Source organism: Suillus subalutaceus (genome assembly GCF_016647625.1).
Source record: "Suillus subalutaceus strain FC151 chromosome Unknown DFJ58scaffold_35, whole genome shotgun sequence".
In the NCBI taxonomy this organism is placed as follows: Eukaryota; Fungi; Basidiomycota; class Agaricomycetes; order Boletales; family Suillaceae; genus Suillus; species Suillus subalutaceus.
Genome location: NW_024540284.1, coordinates 119,819 through 135,097, shown reverse-complemented (window position 1 = coordinate 135,097; position 15,279 = coordinate 119,819). Strand labels below are relative to the sequence as shown.

At 46.9% G+C, this 15,279-nt stretch overlaps 4 protein-coding genes across 4 annotated transcripts; all 4 read right to left on the bottom strand.

The window, feature by feature from the left end:
* Positions 1-3,072: 3,072 nt before the first annotated feature.
* Positions 3,073-7,806, bottom strand: DFJ58DRAFT_744691 (uncharacterized protein; the record flags this gene model as incomplete). The annotated part of the gene is made up of 13 exons (XM_041387337.1): positions 7,756-7,806; positions 6,548-7,696; positions 5,941-6,495; positions 5,822-5,890; positions 5,595-5,762; positions 5,490-5,520; positions 5,395-5,432; positions 5,119-5,343; positions 4,881-5,066; positions 3,634-3,828; positions 3,501-3,581; positions 3,307-3,453; positions 3,073-3,252 (listed from the first exon to the last, which is right to left on the bottom strand). The coding sequence occupies exons 2-13, from the start codon at positions 7,538-7,540 to the stop codon at positions 3,073-3,075; spliced, it is 2,868 nt and encodes a 955-aa protein (XP_041245377.1). The 5' UTR covers positions 7,541-7,696; positions 7,756-7,806.
* Positions 7,807-8,377: 571 nt separating this feature from the next.
* Positions 8,378-9,458, bottom strand: DFJ58DRAFT_840200 (uncharacterized protein; the record flags this gene model as incomplete). The annotated part of the gene is made up of 7 exons (XM_041392589.1): positions 8,378-8,476; positions 8,645-8,744; positions 8,800-8,856; positions 9,087-9,111; positions 9,175-9,186; positions 9,292-9,366; positions 9,437-9,458. 7 exons carry the CDS (start codon positions 9,456-9,458, stop codon positions 8,378-8,380), a joined length of 390 nt encoding a protein of 129 aa, XP_041245376.1.
* Positions 9,459-9,625: 167 nt separating this feature from the next.
* Positions 9,626-10,972, bottom strand: DFJ58DRAFT_726361 (uncharacterized protein; the record flags this gene model as incomplete). Its single annotated transcript, XM_041385356.1, has 5 exons — positions 9,626-9,841; positions 9,901-9,969; positions 10,021-10,263; positions 10,445-10,717; positions 10,862-10,972. 5 exons carry the CDS (start codon positions 10,970-10,972, stop codon positions 9,626-9,628), a joined length of 912 nt encoding a protein of 303 aa, XP_041245375.1.
* Positions 10,973-11,251: 279 nt separating this feature from the next.
* Positions 11,252-12,053, bottom strand: DFJ58DRAFT_780680 (uncharacterized protein). Its single transcript, XM_041389752.1, has 4 exons — positions 11,977-12,053; positions 11,774-11,926; positions 11,548-11,723; positions 11,252-11,495 (listed from the first exon to the last, which is right to left on the bottom strand). The coding sequence occupies exons 1-4, from the start codon at positions 12,043-12,045 to the stop codon at positions 11,330-11,332; spliced, it is 564 nt and encodes a 187-aa protein (XP_041245374.1). The 5' UTR covers positions 12,046-12,053; the 3' UTR covers positions 11,252-11,329.
* Between the last annotated feature and the right edge of the window lie 3,226 nt (positions 12,054-15,279).

The following is a 15,279-nucleotide window of genomic DNA, read 5'->3' as shown; positions in this document are numbered from 1 at the left end:
AAGTTAAACAGCACGAATACAAAGGAATGTGTCCACTAACCTTGATTCTGTCAGCGGACAATGATATAACACATAGGCCACAGGGATATTCCACAACACGGCTGTGGAGATGTTCAATTAAGTGGAGAGGAGTGCTATTTATCCACAAATATTGAACACGACGCGTCGGATCTTATTGATTTTAGAGTAGTCTCCCCTTTAGCTGCGTATGTTCTTTGTGTATATGTTCGCCAGACGTTACCGACGATATTGCCATCCGAAATTGCGCACTCGAGATCTATCGAGAAAATCCATTAATATGAACACCCCGGACAGGATACCCCATAGTTATTGATACTAACGATATATATATATGGCCAACAACCAATAGAAGGCCGTGTCTCCGGGTTGCAGAGACAGTCCAAAAGGACATCGTATACGAACTCCACACCCTAGTAACCCATGCAAACCTTCTCTTCTCTTACAGAATAGCGAGTTACCGCGCCCTTGAATGAGCACCCCACATTACAGTATCTCCACGTCCACAAGCGATCTGTGTCCAGCGGAACATGTCAGATCATGTCAATAGACTTTACGAACGAAAGTAACAGACGTACCATTCAGTCAAGCGCGACGAGAAACTTAGTTTCATGAATCGCTTCCCGGATGTAGTATCCTGTAAGGCCACTGCGCACCTGCGGGATTTTGGTGAGTGCTGGTCATTGACTTCACATTTGATTTGACTTGGAATCAATTCATGTAGGAAGATATCGTCTGCCCGTTGGAGACTTGGCCATTCCTAGAACGGATCGAAGTGTTTGTAGCTCCAAGTCCCAATGAAACGGAACAAACGACGTATAAAGGATCTGCACAAGCCAATGTGCTTCTTTCACGCATGTAGTGAGTGCCCGCAGCGTCAGGCATCTGACTCACAATACGCGGAAAATAATACACATTATCGTGACTTTCAAGACACGTCTCCATCAAAAGGTACTTTCGGTGCGCACATCAAAAGCGTGCAAACCATATGACTGGCTCCATCCTATCAAAACCAGCACTAATAGTCAAGAATCAAAAATGCTTACTAGTGCTCCCGCGTTAGGCGCAAAAACCGGGTCGAGTGCGTCGTTGTCGAAGCTCAGGTGAATACGCCAATTAGCATAGTCGAGTGCCACTTGCAGACGCCTACATCACTGAGTCAGTGTCTGCGTCCATTTCTCCCTACGAAAACTCAACGCACCAATCAACCTCGTGGATACTGGAAGCGTTGCTTCCGAAATATAACTTTGTCCACATCCTGCAACCCGATGAAGGCGAGAACTAGTCAAACGTCGCAAGGACGAAGTCTGGGGATGGTGCACGAGTGGCTGATACTGAGAAAAAATTCGAGAGGCATTCCGTGTATATATCTGATCTGGGTGGACTGTGTGTGTTTATATATTAGCATGGGCGTCTATTCATTTGACTGTTCTCTGTGGTCGAGTGTCAGCTCTGTGGAAGGAGTATGGTCTAAATAGACAAACTCACCAAGGTGAGTGAGGTGGTGCCATTGCTGGCCATGCGTGTTTTAAGCGACTCATTAAGTTTTTGTTGATCAAGGCGAAAATCAGTGTTCCTAACTTACAAGGGCTGCATGCTGTTGTATTTCGGGGAGGGGATGTGCTGGACTACCATGTACATATGGATAGAATAATTATTGAACCGTCTGATATCACACCTAGGGAGCACCAACAATTTTTTCGAACAGTTCATGTGAAATTCATAGTGGAGTCGGATGAGTCGGTGATGCTTTCCAAAGGTGCAGTTGCGGACGATAGTCGTTCTACACTTTGTTTTTTCAAAGTCCGACAGGTATCATCGTCATCTGAAACACCAACAAGGCTTCCTAGCGATCATGAGAGCGTCCTCATTAATATTTCTCTTGCAGCGTCTATGAGGGAAGACATTCGATCGAGTCTATTTCGTACTTTCAGCCTTAGGTTTTGAAAATGCATTCCAAGTACAAACCGATGTCAAATGCGCGCGCTTCCACTCGGATTCACCCGTACCCTAACGAGAATCAACTCTATAGTGCACGACGATGTGTTGATAGCCTAGAATGTTTTTGCTCCCAAGTCGAAGCTTGGAATTATCCAGTCCCAAACCCACTTTTGTATGGCTGACAACCTCCGCAATTTTAATAGCCAACCACGCAACAGACTTCCATCCAAATTCCATCTTGCTTTCCCCACCACAGATGGCATTTCCGACACGACCCACGCGACGCAGACATTCTGGCGCTTCTTGCTTGCAAATGTGCAACACCGAGCCTTTCTGCAGGCAAGACCTGCGTACCTGGAGTGCGACAAGGGAAAACTAGAGTCTGTCCCACTGAAAGGCAGCTGTGAGGGCGCGAAAGGGTAAGCTCTACATCAACCAAAACGTGATATCCTTGACCACCAGCCTCCAGGCTCTGTTTGGTAAAATGTTGACTCCCAGCGCGGAGCATTGGGCACGGAATGCCAGAAACACATTATGAAAGAATGAATGAACGACTACCTTTGTTCTTGTGTGCTTCGTCGACGGCGCAAGTATCAGCGAAGCTGTTATACTTCCAGATGTCTCCCCTCAACATTGTCACCCTCGACCACCAACACTGCCAAGCTTTTCCAAGACGGAATATTGATTGGCATCGCTGATCAACTCGATTTATCACGTCGCAACGGTATCGCTCCCATGATTTGTACTTTGGGTCGGTGTTTTAGCCTCTTGCATCTCGAATTTCTTATATTCTATTTAGTCCAACCAGACGCGATACATGGATCAGCGTGCAAAACTTCTGGGATGTCGATCTCAGTTTAGCGAAGGTGTACATCATACGCAGCCAGAGAGGAAGGAATGTAATTGCTGATTCGTTTACCAGAGAAAATAGACGTTACTTAATCTCGAAGCTCTTACTACAAAGAGGCAAAGCACCGCATCATGAGCATATAGCTCACTGATGTGCCTCGCTCATGTACCAACGCATCAAGCTAAACACAGGGTGAGATCTAAAGTTACACAAAACATATGTATCCATGCTTATAGAATACTGAGTGTGAGTGGACGATAATATTAAAGTACAGGGAATGTCAAATGCACAATGCTAGAAGCAGAAACATGACCGGTCGCCTCCATGCTCTTCCGTGCTAGTCTGCACCGCAGCGACTGGTGGTTGTGAATCAGGGTTCGGTGAGGGAGGGTCGAGGGTACTATATCTTCATCTTTTTTCGAAGCATCCGCTGCAGCATTGCGCTGTAAGTTCATGCATTATATTTTGGATACAATGTGAAAAATGCATGAACATACCTCTTTAGCCTGCGCGAGAGGGACATCGACGTTGCGGGACTGTGCATTACCTCCACGAACGGGCCACCAGGATGATAGCTGGTGTATGCGGGATGTGAATGTGGTGGGTGGTGAGGGAGACGATCGAGTGATTGGTAGTGGTTGAGACTAAAAAGAGTGAGTCGAATATGTGACGGCAAGTAGCCGAAACTCACGCTCTCTCCGGAATTCATATCTGGACGTCCCTGAGTTGAGGTGTGCCCTGAGAGAGGGGGTAGGGGCAATGTAGCCGAGAACTGCAACGCGAGCGTCGAATCAAATCCAACATAAACAAGAAAAGAGACGTACATCTAAGGGATTACGAAGTTGATCGTTCCGAACAGGGTGTGCTGCGTTTGTGCGAGACGAGAAAGGAAGAAATTTGCGAAGGCGAACGAAAACGGTTTGCTGCGGGTCTATTGCGGGCAAAGGTCTCGGCAGCATATGTATGACAGATATTGGTGGTCTGCGGCGCCCAGCAGGAGGACGACGAGTTGCGTCAGACTGCAGCGATCATAGCGACAGATGAAGTAGTGCAACGAGTAAAATAATAAGGCACGTACTTTAATAAATCACAGACAGCCAACTTTTGCGTGCACTAGTCTGTAAGGTAATATTAGCACACGAACAGGATATATTGCAGGTACACTAGTAGCCTGAGTAAGGACATCGGGTGGAGTATCGCAGATACAGATCTTGCAATCATCTTTGGCGTATGTCGCATAAGCTAGTTGACACGAGTCGGGTGAAAGGGCAAGGGCAATGAAATTCTGAACGATGAAGGAAGCGAGGAGTTGACGGGACTCGTAATCCCACAGCTTGATGGTAGTATCTGCAGCACTGGCCAGGAGAGTTCCATCAAATGAAAGTGCTAAGTGTCGGTGTGCCCAACTGAAGTACCTGTCCCAGAATTCAAAAGGCTAAGCCTGGTGATGCTCGTGCAACGCCTGAAACCCGCTCTCCAAGGCCACTGGTGCAAAGCCTGACGTAAGACGAGGGCAGAACAGAATGGTATAGAGCTATACGATGGAGTGTAACTTAGCTAAGACTGTCGTCCCTTAACTGTTACGCCAAAAGACAGTGATACTGAAAGCTTGTGTTTCAGTATCGCGGACAGTATTTATGTAGATTATGGGAACTCTAGTAAGCCAGCGTACTTACAGGGAGTTGTGACACCAGGGCTGGCACTAGTAGAACATGAACCAGTCATGTTCCCTCTATCTCGAAGGTCTGACAACGAGATACTCAGTCAGACCAGCCAGTGCCCGCCTGCATGTTGAATTAGGTCATCGCAGAATTCGCGAACAGGATAATTTTTTCGTCATTGGTCAGCGACAATGAGTCTCCCGACTCCAATAATGACTGTATGACTGAAGTTTCCCCGTCACGGTATAAGTGTGCCCCAATATTATAAGAGAAATTTTTGGGGGAGCCTACGTACTATACAGGCGTACCTAGGTTTATCCATATAGCTGCACTGTAACAAGATTTCTGAATGCGAGACAGTGCAAGAATTAACTAAGTCTAGACAGCGAGTAAAATTCATTCCTGATCACAGTGTCAGCTCGCTCTGTCGAGGGACGGTCCTGAGGAGCAGTAGACCAACATCGTTCGATAAATTTCCAGTATTGTTCAGGGACCTCAGCATAACGAGATCGGGCAGGCGTTTGCGACTTTGCTATGCAAAGTATGATGGCGGCATCATTCGTGAGGTGATAATAGGGTACTTTGTTGGTGAGGACCTACGAGTGGAGCTCGTGATATCAATGACAGGCAAAATGAACCCAGACGTACCTGCAGCATGATACCGCCGAATGAATACATATCACTTTGCTCGCTTGGCCGAGCTTGAGAGCCATCCTCCCGCTCGACAAGCATTTCAGGAGCCATCCATCGCATGTTTCCTTTGAGCGTGGACGTCCAGGAAGCTTGAGAGGCGCTTATAAACTCGGAATACATCAACGAAAGACCGAAGTCAGCAACACAAGCAGTGCCATCACCATGGATCAGCACGTTAGGCTGGAGCTTACGTCTCAATGAAATTGGAACCATCGAGAAGATCGAACTCACCCCATTGAAGTCACCATGGATGATACTGTTGGCGTGAACTATGAGGAATAGTTATGGCTCGGTCCGGTAACAGTAAAATTTAGTCTATCACATACGATATCGCAGGCCAGCTATAATTTCTCTTAACTAAGTTGTCCATCAGTTTTTGTGGTCAACCCAAAATATATGAAGAGAGAACTTGCCAGCTGGAATCGTCTGACGAGAGGAAGAGCCACACCTTCGCGCTCCAAATAGACGGTCAAGTTACCGTTCTCCGCCCAAGGACTGACTATTGCTACAAATGGGCCGAAGCCATACGTATAACCAAAAACGCGCAGAATATTTGCATGGTCGAGGCTGGCACATATCCTGAGTTCACGCTTTATCCTCTACGAAGTGGCGCCCTGTGGTATAAGTTACAGATCCAGTCCTTTGTCATGCCACTCACCTTGATCTTTTTCGCCTTCGCTGCACCAAGTTGATCAGCCGTGTACGCCTGAAACGCTTTCACTGCGACCTGCCCAATTGTCAATTTAGACGGACAGGCAAACAACATTGCATACAAACTTTGACCGATCTCCGATCTATATGATAGGTGCATTTCCAGATCTCCCCAAACCCGCCACGAGCAGTAGGATAGTCTTCGTCCTTAGTGATGTATCCTGTGAGGTTTTGGAGCACCGCTTCAGGGGGGAGATCATGGGGCTCATCGTTACAAGCGGATAAGACTGTATGCGCATGGGAAGAGGAGGGAAGGAGTTCGCGGGGTTCGTGGCGTAACTGGGATAGCCGTGAACCTACTGTAGAAGAGGGTATCTGCAGTGGAGGAAGAAGAGCTATGACAGGCGATATTGTTGTACTTTGGAGATCTGCCGTAGGGCCTCCATTAGAATGCAGTGTCTCCAGTGGCTGGAATCCCAGTTCGTAGTGTTTCCCCCACATCTTATCAGACGATGACTGCATGTCAGCAGGCCACTGCTGCATATCAGGAAGCGGTCGCATGTCTGTAGGCTGTACGCGAAAGGTTCCGGCGTGTCTGTCAGTCCAGGATTCGGACTGTGAGGCGAAACTGATGGGAGTGGATGGTAAATGGCTGCAGGCTGACTTTTTGCGTACACTGGTCTGTAAGAAAATGTTAGCACACGATTAGTAGAAGTTTGTTTGGAATACGTACACAGGCCTGAGCAAGGATGTCAGGTGGAGTTTCGCAGATGTAGATCTTGTAATCATCTTTGGTGCATGTCACGTAAGCTAGTTGGCGCGAATCGGGTGAGAGGACAAGGGTAATGAGATTCTGAACGTCGAAAGAGGCGAGAAGCTGGCGGGACTCGCAATCCCAGAGCTTGATGGTATCATCGAAAGAACCACTGGCAAGGAGAGCTCCATCAAACGAAAGTGCTAGACTGTCGACAACCTCAGTGTGCCCTTCAAAAGGAATTCCGACAGGGTCTAGCGTTGACGCATCAAACTCGTAGATTATCCTGACATTGTCATCTGTGGTGAAGCTGAATGCGGCTATGATGGTTTTGTTGTTGTTTGTCCAGAGTACCGGCGAATACGTGAATTCTTGTCCACCATATGTCAGGCCTGTCTTAACATCCAATTCCTGGGTGTCGACATTCCAGACTTCAAGGTGCTTCCCCACCAACGACTTGACCGCAAGCTTTTTCGAATTTGTGGAGAATCGAATTGCGCCCACCCAATCATTGCTCGTAAGTGGACCAGCCACGAGTTTGCCGGTGTCCATGTTCCATATCCGTGCTGTAAAATTATCTTCCCCGCTCGCCAGCAGGGTGTTGTCCACAGAGATATCAATGCAGTTGATCGTAACCGAGTGGCCTTTGAATGTTTTCACAATCCCCGTCTCAACCTCACAAGCTTTCAGCTCCGCACTACTCGAATCTCCACCAGCGGTGACAACCAATCGACCATCCCTTGATACTGCCACTGCCCATACCTCCTTCTCACAAACACCCCGTGCTTCCTCGATCTCCTTTCCTGCCTTTAGATCCCAATGTCGAGCGGTCTTATCATAAGATCCGCTGATCATTCGCTGGCCGTCTGGAAAGTAGGATATAGATCGAATCGAGTCTTTATGGCCCTTCAAAGTCATTGATGGTGTCAGAATCGATTTCGTGGCGGTTGCCTTCGTCGATGTAGATGCCATGCCTCCGTCTCCGCGAGCGAAACCCGGACGTAGTCAAGTACGAGCAAGGGATTCTTTGATTGTGTTTGCAGGACCCGTGGTGAGCTCTCCTTGTGTGTTGTAAGCCTGATGTTGCTAATTATTTTCAAGATCCTTAATTTTTTTTGCCTCTAGAGTCTAGTAGAGCCAATCGTCAGTTCATTCGAGCTGGAAGTGCGAATGAAAATTGATATTACCAAGAGGCTATCAATGATAGATTGAGAAATTTTAAAATGCGGGTACCGCAGTCGTTCAAGATGTGGTATCTCTAATTCTGCTTCTGCTTCCTTTATCGCAGCCTTTCACAGCCATGAGAGCTTCCTGTGCTAAGGCGTCAATCTCGTTTCTATTTCCCACCCGTCAGTGTTGCTGTATGCTTGATGGCTATGGCCTACCTGGGTGGTCCAACATTCAGCCTTTAGCATTCACCTTTTTCGTTGCTCGCTCGTCATTGCAGTTTTATTTTGAATGCCAGCGGACGCGTGAACAATTGTTATTGACATTGCATGGAGACCACACGAAGACCACCTTTCCTCGTCCCACAGTTGGATCGTGCTCAAGCATCTAAGGCTGGCACCCCACCAACCCACACAACCTGTCGGCATCGACCATTTTTGCCTTGATCACGCCCTGATCACCTTTGAATTCAGTGTTCTGAGCTTTACATAAATGTCATTCTGACGCTGAAATCCATAAAAGACGTGCCCATACCCAGAATTTTGGTGAGTGCTGGTCATTGACTTCACATTTGATTTGACTCGGAATACATTCATGTCGGAAGATATCGCCTGTTGTAAACATGGCCATTCCTACAACGGATCAAAGTGTTTGTAGCTCCAAGTCCCAATGAAACAGGACAAACGACGTATAAAGGATCTGCACAAGCCAATGTGCTTCTTTCACGCATGTAGCGAGTGCCTGCAGCGTCAGGTATCTGACTGAGGATACATGGAAAATAATTGTGACTTTCAAGACACGTCTCCATCAAAAGGCACTTTCGGTGCGCACATCAAAAGCGTGCAAACCATATGACTGACTCCATCCTACCAAAACCAGCACTAACAGTCAAGAATCAAAAATGCTTACTAGTGCTCCCGCGTTAGGCGCAAAAACCGGGTCGAGTGCGTCGTTGTCGAAGCTCAGGTGAATACGCCAATTAGCATAGTCGAGTGCCACTTGCAGACGCCTACATCACTGAGTCAGCATCTGCATCCGTTTCTCCCTACGAAAACCCAACGCACCAATCAACCTCGTGGATATTAAAAGCGTTGCTTCCAAAATATAAACTTGTCCACGTCCTGCAACCCGATGAAGGCGAAAACTAGTCAAACGCCGCAAGGACAGAGTTTGGGGATGGAGCACGAGGGCTTGGTATTGAAGAAAAATTCGAGGGGCGTTCCGTGTATATGTCTGATCTGGATGGACTGTGTGTGTTTATATATTATCATGGGCGTCTATTCAATTGACTGTTCTCTGTGGTCAAATGTCAGCTCTGTGGAAGGAATATGGTCTAAACAGACAAACTCACCAAGGTGAGTGAGATGGTGCCATTGCTGGCCATGCGTGTTTTAAGCGACTCATAGAGATCAAGGCGAAAATCGGTGTTCCTAACTTACAAGGGCTGCATGCTGTTACAGCATGCAGCCCTTGTAAGTTATCATCAGGATTCCTTCTCGATATTCTCTCAGACCAGCCTGTGCAGCTTAAGCCAACCGCTTCCGCGAGTCACGGACCTCCATCCAAGCTGACGTCTGACACTGCAGCTTCATCGACGACACCAATGGATGACGAGTGGGAGACATGGGAGTCTGTAGAGTAAATTACAGTCAATTAGGTGAAATTTACCTGCAAATTAACGCACGTTAGGCTGGAGCTCACATCTCAATGAAATTGAAGCCATCGAGAAGATTGAACTCACCCCAGTGAAGTCACCATGAATGACACTGTTGGCGTGAACTATGAGGAGTAGTTATGGCTTGGTCCGGCAACAGTAACTTAGTCTATCACATACGATATTGCAGACCAGCTATGATGTCTCTCAGCTAAGTTTTCCATCAGTTTTATGGTCTATCCAAAATACATGAAGAGATGACTTGCCAGCTGGAATCGTCTAATGAGAGTAAGAGCCACACCCTTGCGCTCCATATAGACTGTCAAGTTACCATTCTCCGCCCAAGGACTGACTATTGCTATAAATGGGCCGAAGCCATTTGTATAACCAAAAACATGCAGAATATCTGGATGGTTGAGGTTGGCACATATCCTGAGTTCATGCTTTATTCTCTACGAAGTGACACCCTGTGATGTAAGTGATAGATTCAGTCTTTTGTCATGCCACTCACCTTGATCTTTTTCGCCTTCGCTGCACCAAGTTGATCAGTCGTGTACGCCTGCAATGCTTTCACTGTGACCTGCCCAATTGTCAATTTTAGACTGATGAGAAAACAACACTGCAGACAAACTTTGATTGATCTCCGATCTATGTGATAGGTACATTTCCAGATCTCCCCAATCCCACCATGAGCAGTAGGATAGTCTTCATCCTTAGTGATGTATCCTGTGAGGTTTTGGAGGATTGCTTCAGGAGGGAGATCGTGGGGCTCATCATTACGAGCAGAGAAGACTGTATGCGAATGGGAAGAGGAGGGAAGAAGCTCTCGATGGTTTGGGCATAACTGGGATGACCATGAACCTACTGTAGAGGACTGCGTGTCAGTAGGCTGTATGCGAAATGTTCCTGTGTGTAGGCTGTCGGTCGAGGATCCGGACTCTGTGCTCTAATGGCTGAAACTGGTAGAGGGAGGTGGTAGATCCCTGCGAGCTGACTTGTTGCATGCAATGGTCTGTAAGAGAATACTAGCATATGGACAAGCGGGGAAGGCATACACTGGCCTGAGTAAGGACATCCAGTGAAGTATCGCAGATGTAGATCTCGTGATCATCATTGGCATATGTCATGTAAGCTAGTCGGCTCGAATTGGGTGAGAGGACAAGGGTACTGATCTTCTGAATGTCGAAGGAGGTGAGAAGTTGGTGGAACTCGCAATCCCACAGCTTGATGGTGTTGTCAAAGGAAGCACTAGCGAGAAGAGCTTCATCAAATGAAAGTGCTAGACAAGTAACAGTGTGGGTGTGCCCTCTGAAGGGAGTTCCGACAGTCTACAGTGTTGATGTGTCAAACTGGTAGATAGTTATGATGTTGGCATCAGTGAAGCTGAATGCGGCCAAGATGTTTTTGTTGTTGTTTGTCCAAAATATTGGCGCATATGTGATGTGTCCTGTCCTCCATTCCCCTCTCCTCACATCCAAATGATCCAATGTCCATGATTGGACATTCCAGACCTCAAGCAACCTCCCCACAGATGACTTGGCTGCGAGCTTCTTCGAGTCTGGGGAGAATTGAACTGTGCCCATGCCAGAAAAGCTCTCCAATGGACCAGCCACGAGTTTGCCAGTGTCCAATAGCAATCGGCTACAGAGCTACAGGCCACTACGTGTGCTACATAGTACTACAGGTAACTCCAGTAGCTTCTTGTAGCAAACAGTCACAGAGCTACAGGCCACTACGCATGCTACATAGTACTACAGTAGCATCTTGTAGCACACGGCTACAGAGCTACAGGCCACTATGCGCGCTACATATATCTACAGTAGCTTATCATAGTACCACAGGATCCAACGTAGTAGGAGCAGGGAAATTGAATGTATTCAGGGTGGCAAAAATACAACCGTACCTCCGACACTCGTAATAACCAGTGGCCTCCTGAAGCATCAAGCATCACCAGCAGCATCACCAGCCTCTACCCCTTCAGGACGCCCATCCCGCGCCGCTTGCATTTTGACTTCATACTCTCGGATCGCCTCATCAAATATATCATTGGCAAAGGCGTCGACAGATTCTGCTGTCTTGAATGGGTTTATACCACCAGCATGTAACCTTATTGTCAATGTTAGGTCAGGCTAATGATCAATGCAAGTAGGATATGCACCGAGCCATGTCAAGCAGATTATCAAGAATTCTATCCAGTAATTTGTAGGGAGCAGTGCGCTCCTCGAACTGCTGCAAGGAGTTGAGATGTGCAAGGTAGACCGGACCATAAGACACCGAGGAGAATTTAACGTCTTCCCTGACTCCAGTGGTCCACTCGTCAACACAACATTCCATCTGTCAGACGTTAGCTGCCGCCAACCATCAGACATCTCCAAAGTACTCACCACCATGAGTACCAGCGCCATCAATTTCACAGGTAAAGGATCAAAGTATTTAGCATAGAGTATACCTTCGTCACAGCGATTTGCAAACCACATATCATTAATTGCTTTCTGGATCAATTCCATTTTGTATATGCCGGATTTCAACTCCCAATCCTTTCACTCGCACAGTCAGACATTGCCTAATGATGGTCAAGATGACATACCTTAAAAACAAATGAATTCCCTTCCTTCAATGACTTAGCCAAGTCATGGTTTGCCTTAATAGCCGCCATTGAATGGCTGGACCGGAAGCCAAAAAACAATGCTGTGAGACCATGCATCTTTGTTTTGAGCTCTCCGTGCACATGGGACGTGCGCCTCGTCATCTACGCCGTCACAAAACATCAAACAAGGTCAGGATGAGAACCTAACAGAGTGCTTACCATTTTCACCAATGAAGGCGTGAGTTGGATGGTAAGTCCAGTGATATCAGATGCCTCATGCCAAGCACGTTTCGCTAGCTTGGTTTCGACCAAGAGCGTATTGGGAAAAGGTGCCCAAGTGACGACAAGACAGCGGTAAACAGATGTGGCGGTGGTGAGCACATCTTTGGTGACATGATCAAAATCTCCCGCCTTCAATCGGTGACGTCTTCCATTGAAACCTTTCATCTTCGCCTTGATGTCTTCATCGGAGATCTCCAGCTGGTCCTTGACCCTGTCAATGTGTTGTGAAGAGTCTTTGACCTCTTCATTGTCGATGGAGTCGTCATCACTGAGAAATAATTTCCCGTTGGGTCATTTGTCGTTATGGTCATAGGTCTTGTCACCACTGTCACTACTGTCTTCACTGCTGGCATCACCAGCAGCCAGCACAGGGACAGAATCTGATGAAAGTCTGTCAGTATAAGCCATGACCAGCGCAGATGGCTTACCTTTCGTCTTTTGAGCCAATATGGGAGAATATGATGAAACATAGTTAGTACAGTTAGTACAAGACACAACCAGCCAAACTTGCTTACCTTTTGTCTTTCGAGTGAATACCGGAGGAAGTGTTTTGCTTGAACTGAAAGCGAGTACCTGTGGCCCGTATGGCTTGGCAGGTACACACCAATCGGTGAACTGATACGTCGTAGTGAGCAATGGAGCACCAGGAAGAATATGATGCTGACCATGTTATCTTCATCGCTGTCAACATCGCTTAGCAGCTCAGTGGGCTTGTTATCAAATACCTCTAGATTTGTCCTGTATGTAGTGCACAGTGCCTTTAAATTATGTTTGCCAATCTTTGCTTGCATAGCTTTATGGGGCTCATCACCTCGCTGAGATTTTGAAACTGTTAGGTAGAAGTCAGTAAAAAAACATGACGAGCAACACCTGAGGATTACATACGTCGATAAGTCTCTTTTTTGGTGGGCCAGCGGTGACAACCACTCATGGTGCAACCAGCGGTTGATACCATCTGGGCACATAAGTCGTCCTGGGCCTTTGATATGGCGTTTGGGGGCGACTTTTTAGAGGACGACCTTTTAGAGTACATTTTCACTGCCATCTATCAGGTTCAGGGTAGTCTGCAGTGCAAAAAAATTGATGACATGCCTTTAAATATGGTGCCGTGGAGTCTGATCAACAAAGGTCTGATCAACAAAGGTCTGATCAACAAAGAACTGTTCTGTTGATTCAAGTTAGTGTTTTCATTTGCAGTGCAACACTATAAAGTGCAACTGAATTACATTACCATTAACCCTACAATCCCCAAATGAACAAACAGTCAGTGACTGAGTAGTCTGAGACTCACCACACACTAACCAGTCTCATAGATACCCCTTCCCGCAGTTTAGCGAAATGGAGGAAAATGGACTTGAACTCAGGCAACGGTACGTTCCTCCAAGAGATGCCTTGATGGACACTGACCATCCAGCAGGCCTGTTCCACCTCCAAGTCGCCCATTCCATGTCATCGTTGCACCAGGACAGGCTAAGGAAGGCCTCAAATGCACCAAGCAGGGACCATATCCTCCTGATCTTCATTATCCCTTGAACCCACATCGTCAGACCCCAGGACCCATCCCCACCTCACAGACTTACCTGTGAACCCTGGTGGTGGAACGTTGGGATGCTGAGCTCAGACGTTGTGACAAGGCTTGCAAAGCGCAAATATCAGAATGCATGCAAGGTCCACTAACTCACCAAGCATATGTAAGGGAGTTAATAATTGGTCGCTGGAATGCAGAGAAGAAGAAGTGTGAAGAAGCACGCTGAAGGATCTTCAACTCAGCTGAGGGTGCAGCTGATATAATTGTTGAAGGGAGGAAAATATGAGTGCGATATGTTCGTCCCTTAGGGGAAGCGGAGAAAGCAAATATCCACTGGTCAACTCTAGGGGGAATGCGCAAAGCACGTGATAAGGCGAAAGCGCGGGAACAAAGGCGCTATAGGCGCGCGAAGCGCGGGAAAGTCGCGCGTCGAAAAGCGGAACTGGGTGAAAGCGGTATGCGAGCGATAGTGAGATGTTAAGACGTGGACTGAGATGCTGATAAGACAACTGATGCGGATATGGCCACTAGAGCTAGCTGCTACTAGGGCTTGCGATGATTTATTCAAAACATAATAAAAACTCGGAGATGGTGACTGTCTATGATGATGGTCTGTGGTAATGTGTGTTGTGTTAAGTAAAAAAATGTGTAATGAAAAATGTGTACCAAGTGAAAATAAACATGGTACGATGTTGAAATAAATGATAAATGGAGAAATGCATACCTGGGAACTTGGTTGGACATGGGAAAACACAGTGGGAAGTCAGGCGCCCTATAGCGCTTAGGCGTGGGAAAATTCGCCTAAAGCGCGCGCAAGTCGCGCAAGTGTCGCCTATGTTGCGGAAGTGTCACCTAAGTCGCGCGCGTTGCGCGAACGTCGCGTTTATCGCGCAAGTGTCGTGTTACATGCATGATACTGTAGACTCGACCTATGTTGCAATATGTGCCATTGTGAGGCTACCCAGGATCGAGTCTCTACAACGCAAAGTCCAACTTTTGGAAATCCTGCTCGTGTCTCATGGTATAACCACACTTGTTTAGTCTGTTAGTAGTATCAGTTGGGTATGAATGATGGCGCGTATGGGTATTAAATTGAAGTGAGTCATCAGTCGGGCATGAAATAGATAAAACGAAAAGGCAAGGTGTGCATGAAAGAATCGAGAAGAGGAGTAAGCAACAGAATCGAGAAGAGGAGTAAAAGCAAAGCCATGCGATGTTTGAACTCTGCAGAGTAGAGAAGATGAGCCAAAGAAAAGCTAGGTGAAGCATGAACTCACCTTTTTAAAATGAAAGATGGACTGCAGGCTCCAGGCCATGGGTGAAATCAATAGAAAGAAAGCTACGTGATGCATGAACTCGCCTTTTTAAAATGAAAAATGGACTCCAGGCCATGGGCATATGGGGTTGAACAGAAATGGGCAAAATAAAATAGAAACCTAATGGGCAAAATCAGAAGTAAAGCCATGTGATGTGATGCATGAACTCAGCATTTT

Coding starts and splice junctions, on each gene's coding strand:
- DFJ58DRAFT_780680 (XM_041389752.1), bottom strand. CDS start 12,045: ATGGCGGCTATTAAGGCAAACCATGACTTGGCTAAGTCATTGAAGGAA. Junction 11,927..11,976: donor GGAATTCATTTGTTTTTAAG/GTATGTCATCTT, acceptor TGCGAGTGAAAG/GATTGGGAGTTGAAATCCGG. Junction 11,496..11,547: donor AATCTGCTTGACATGGCTCG/GTGCATATCCTA, acceptor ATTGACAATAAG/GTTACATGCTGGTGGTATAA.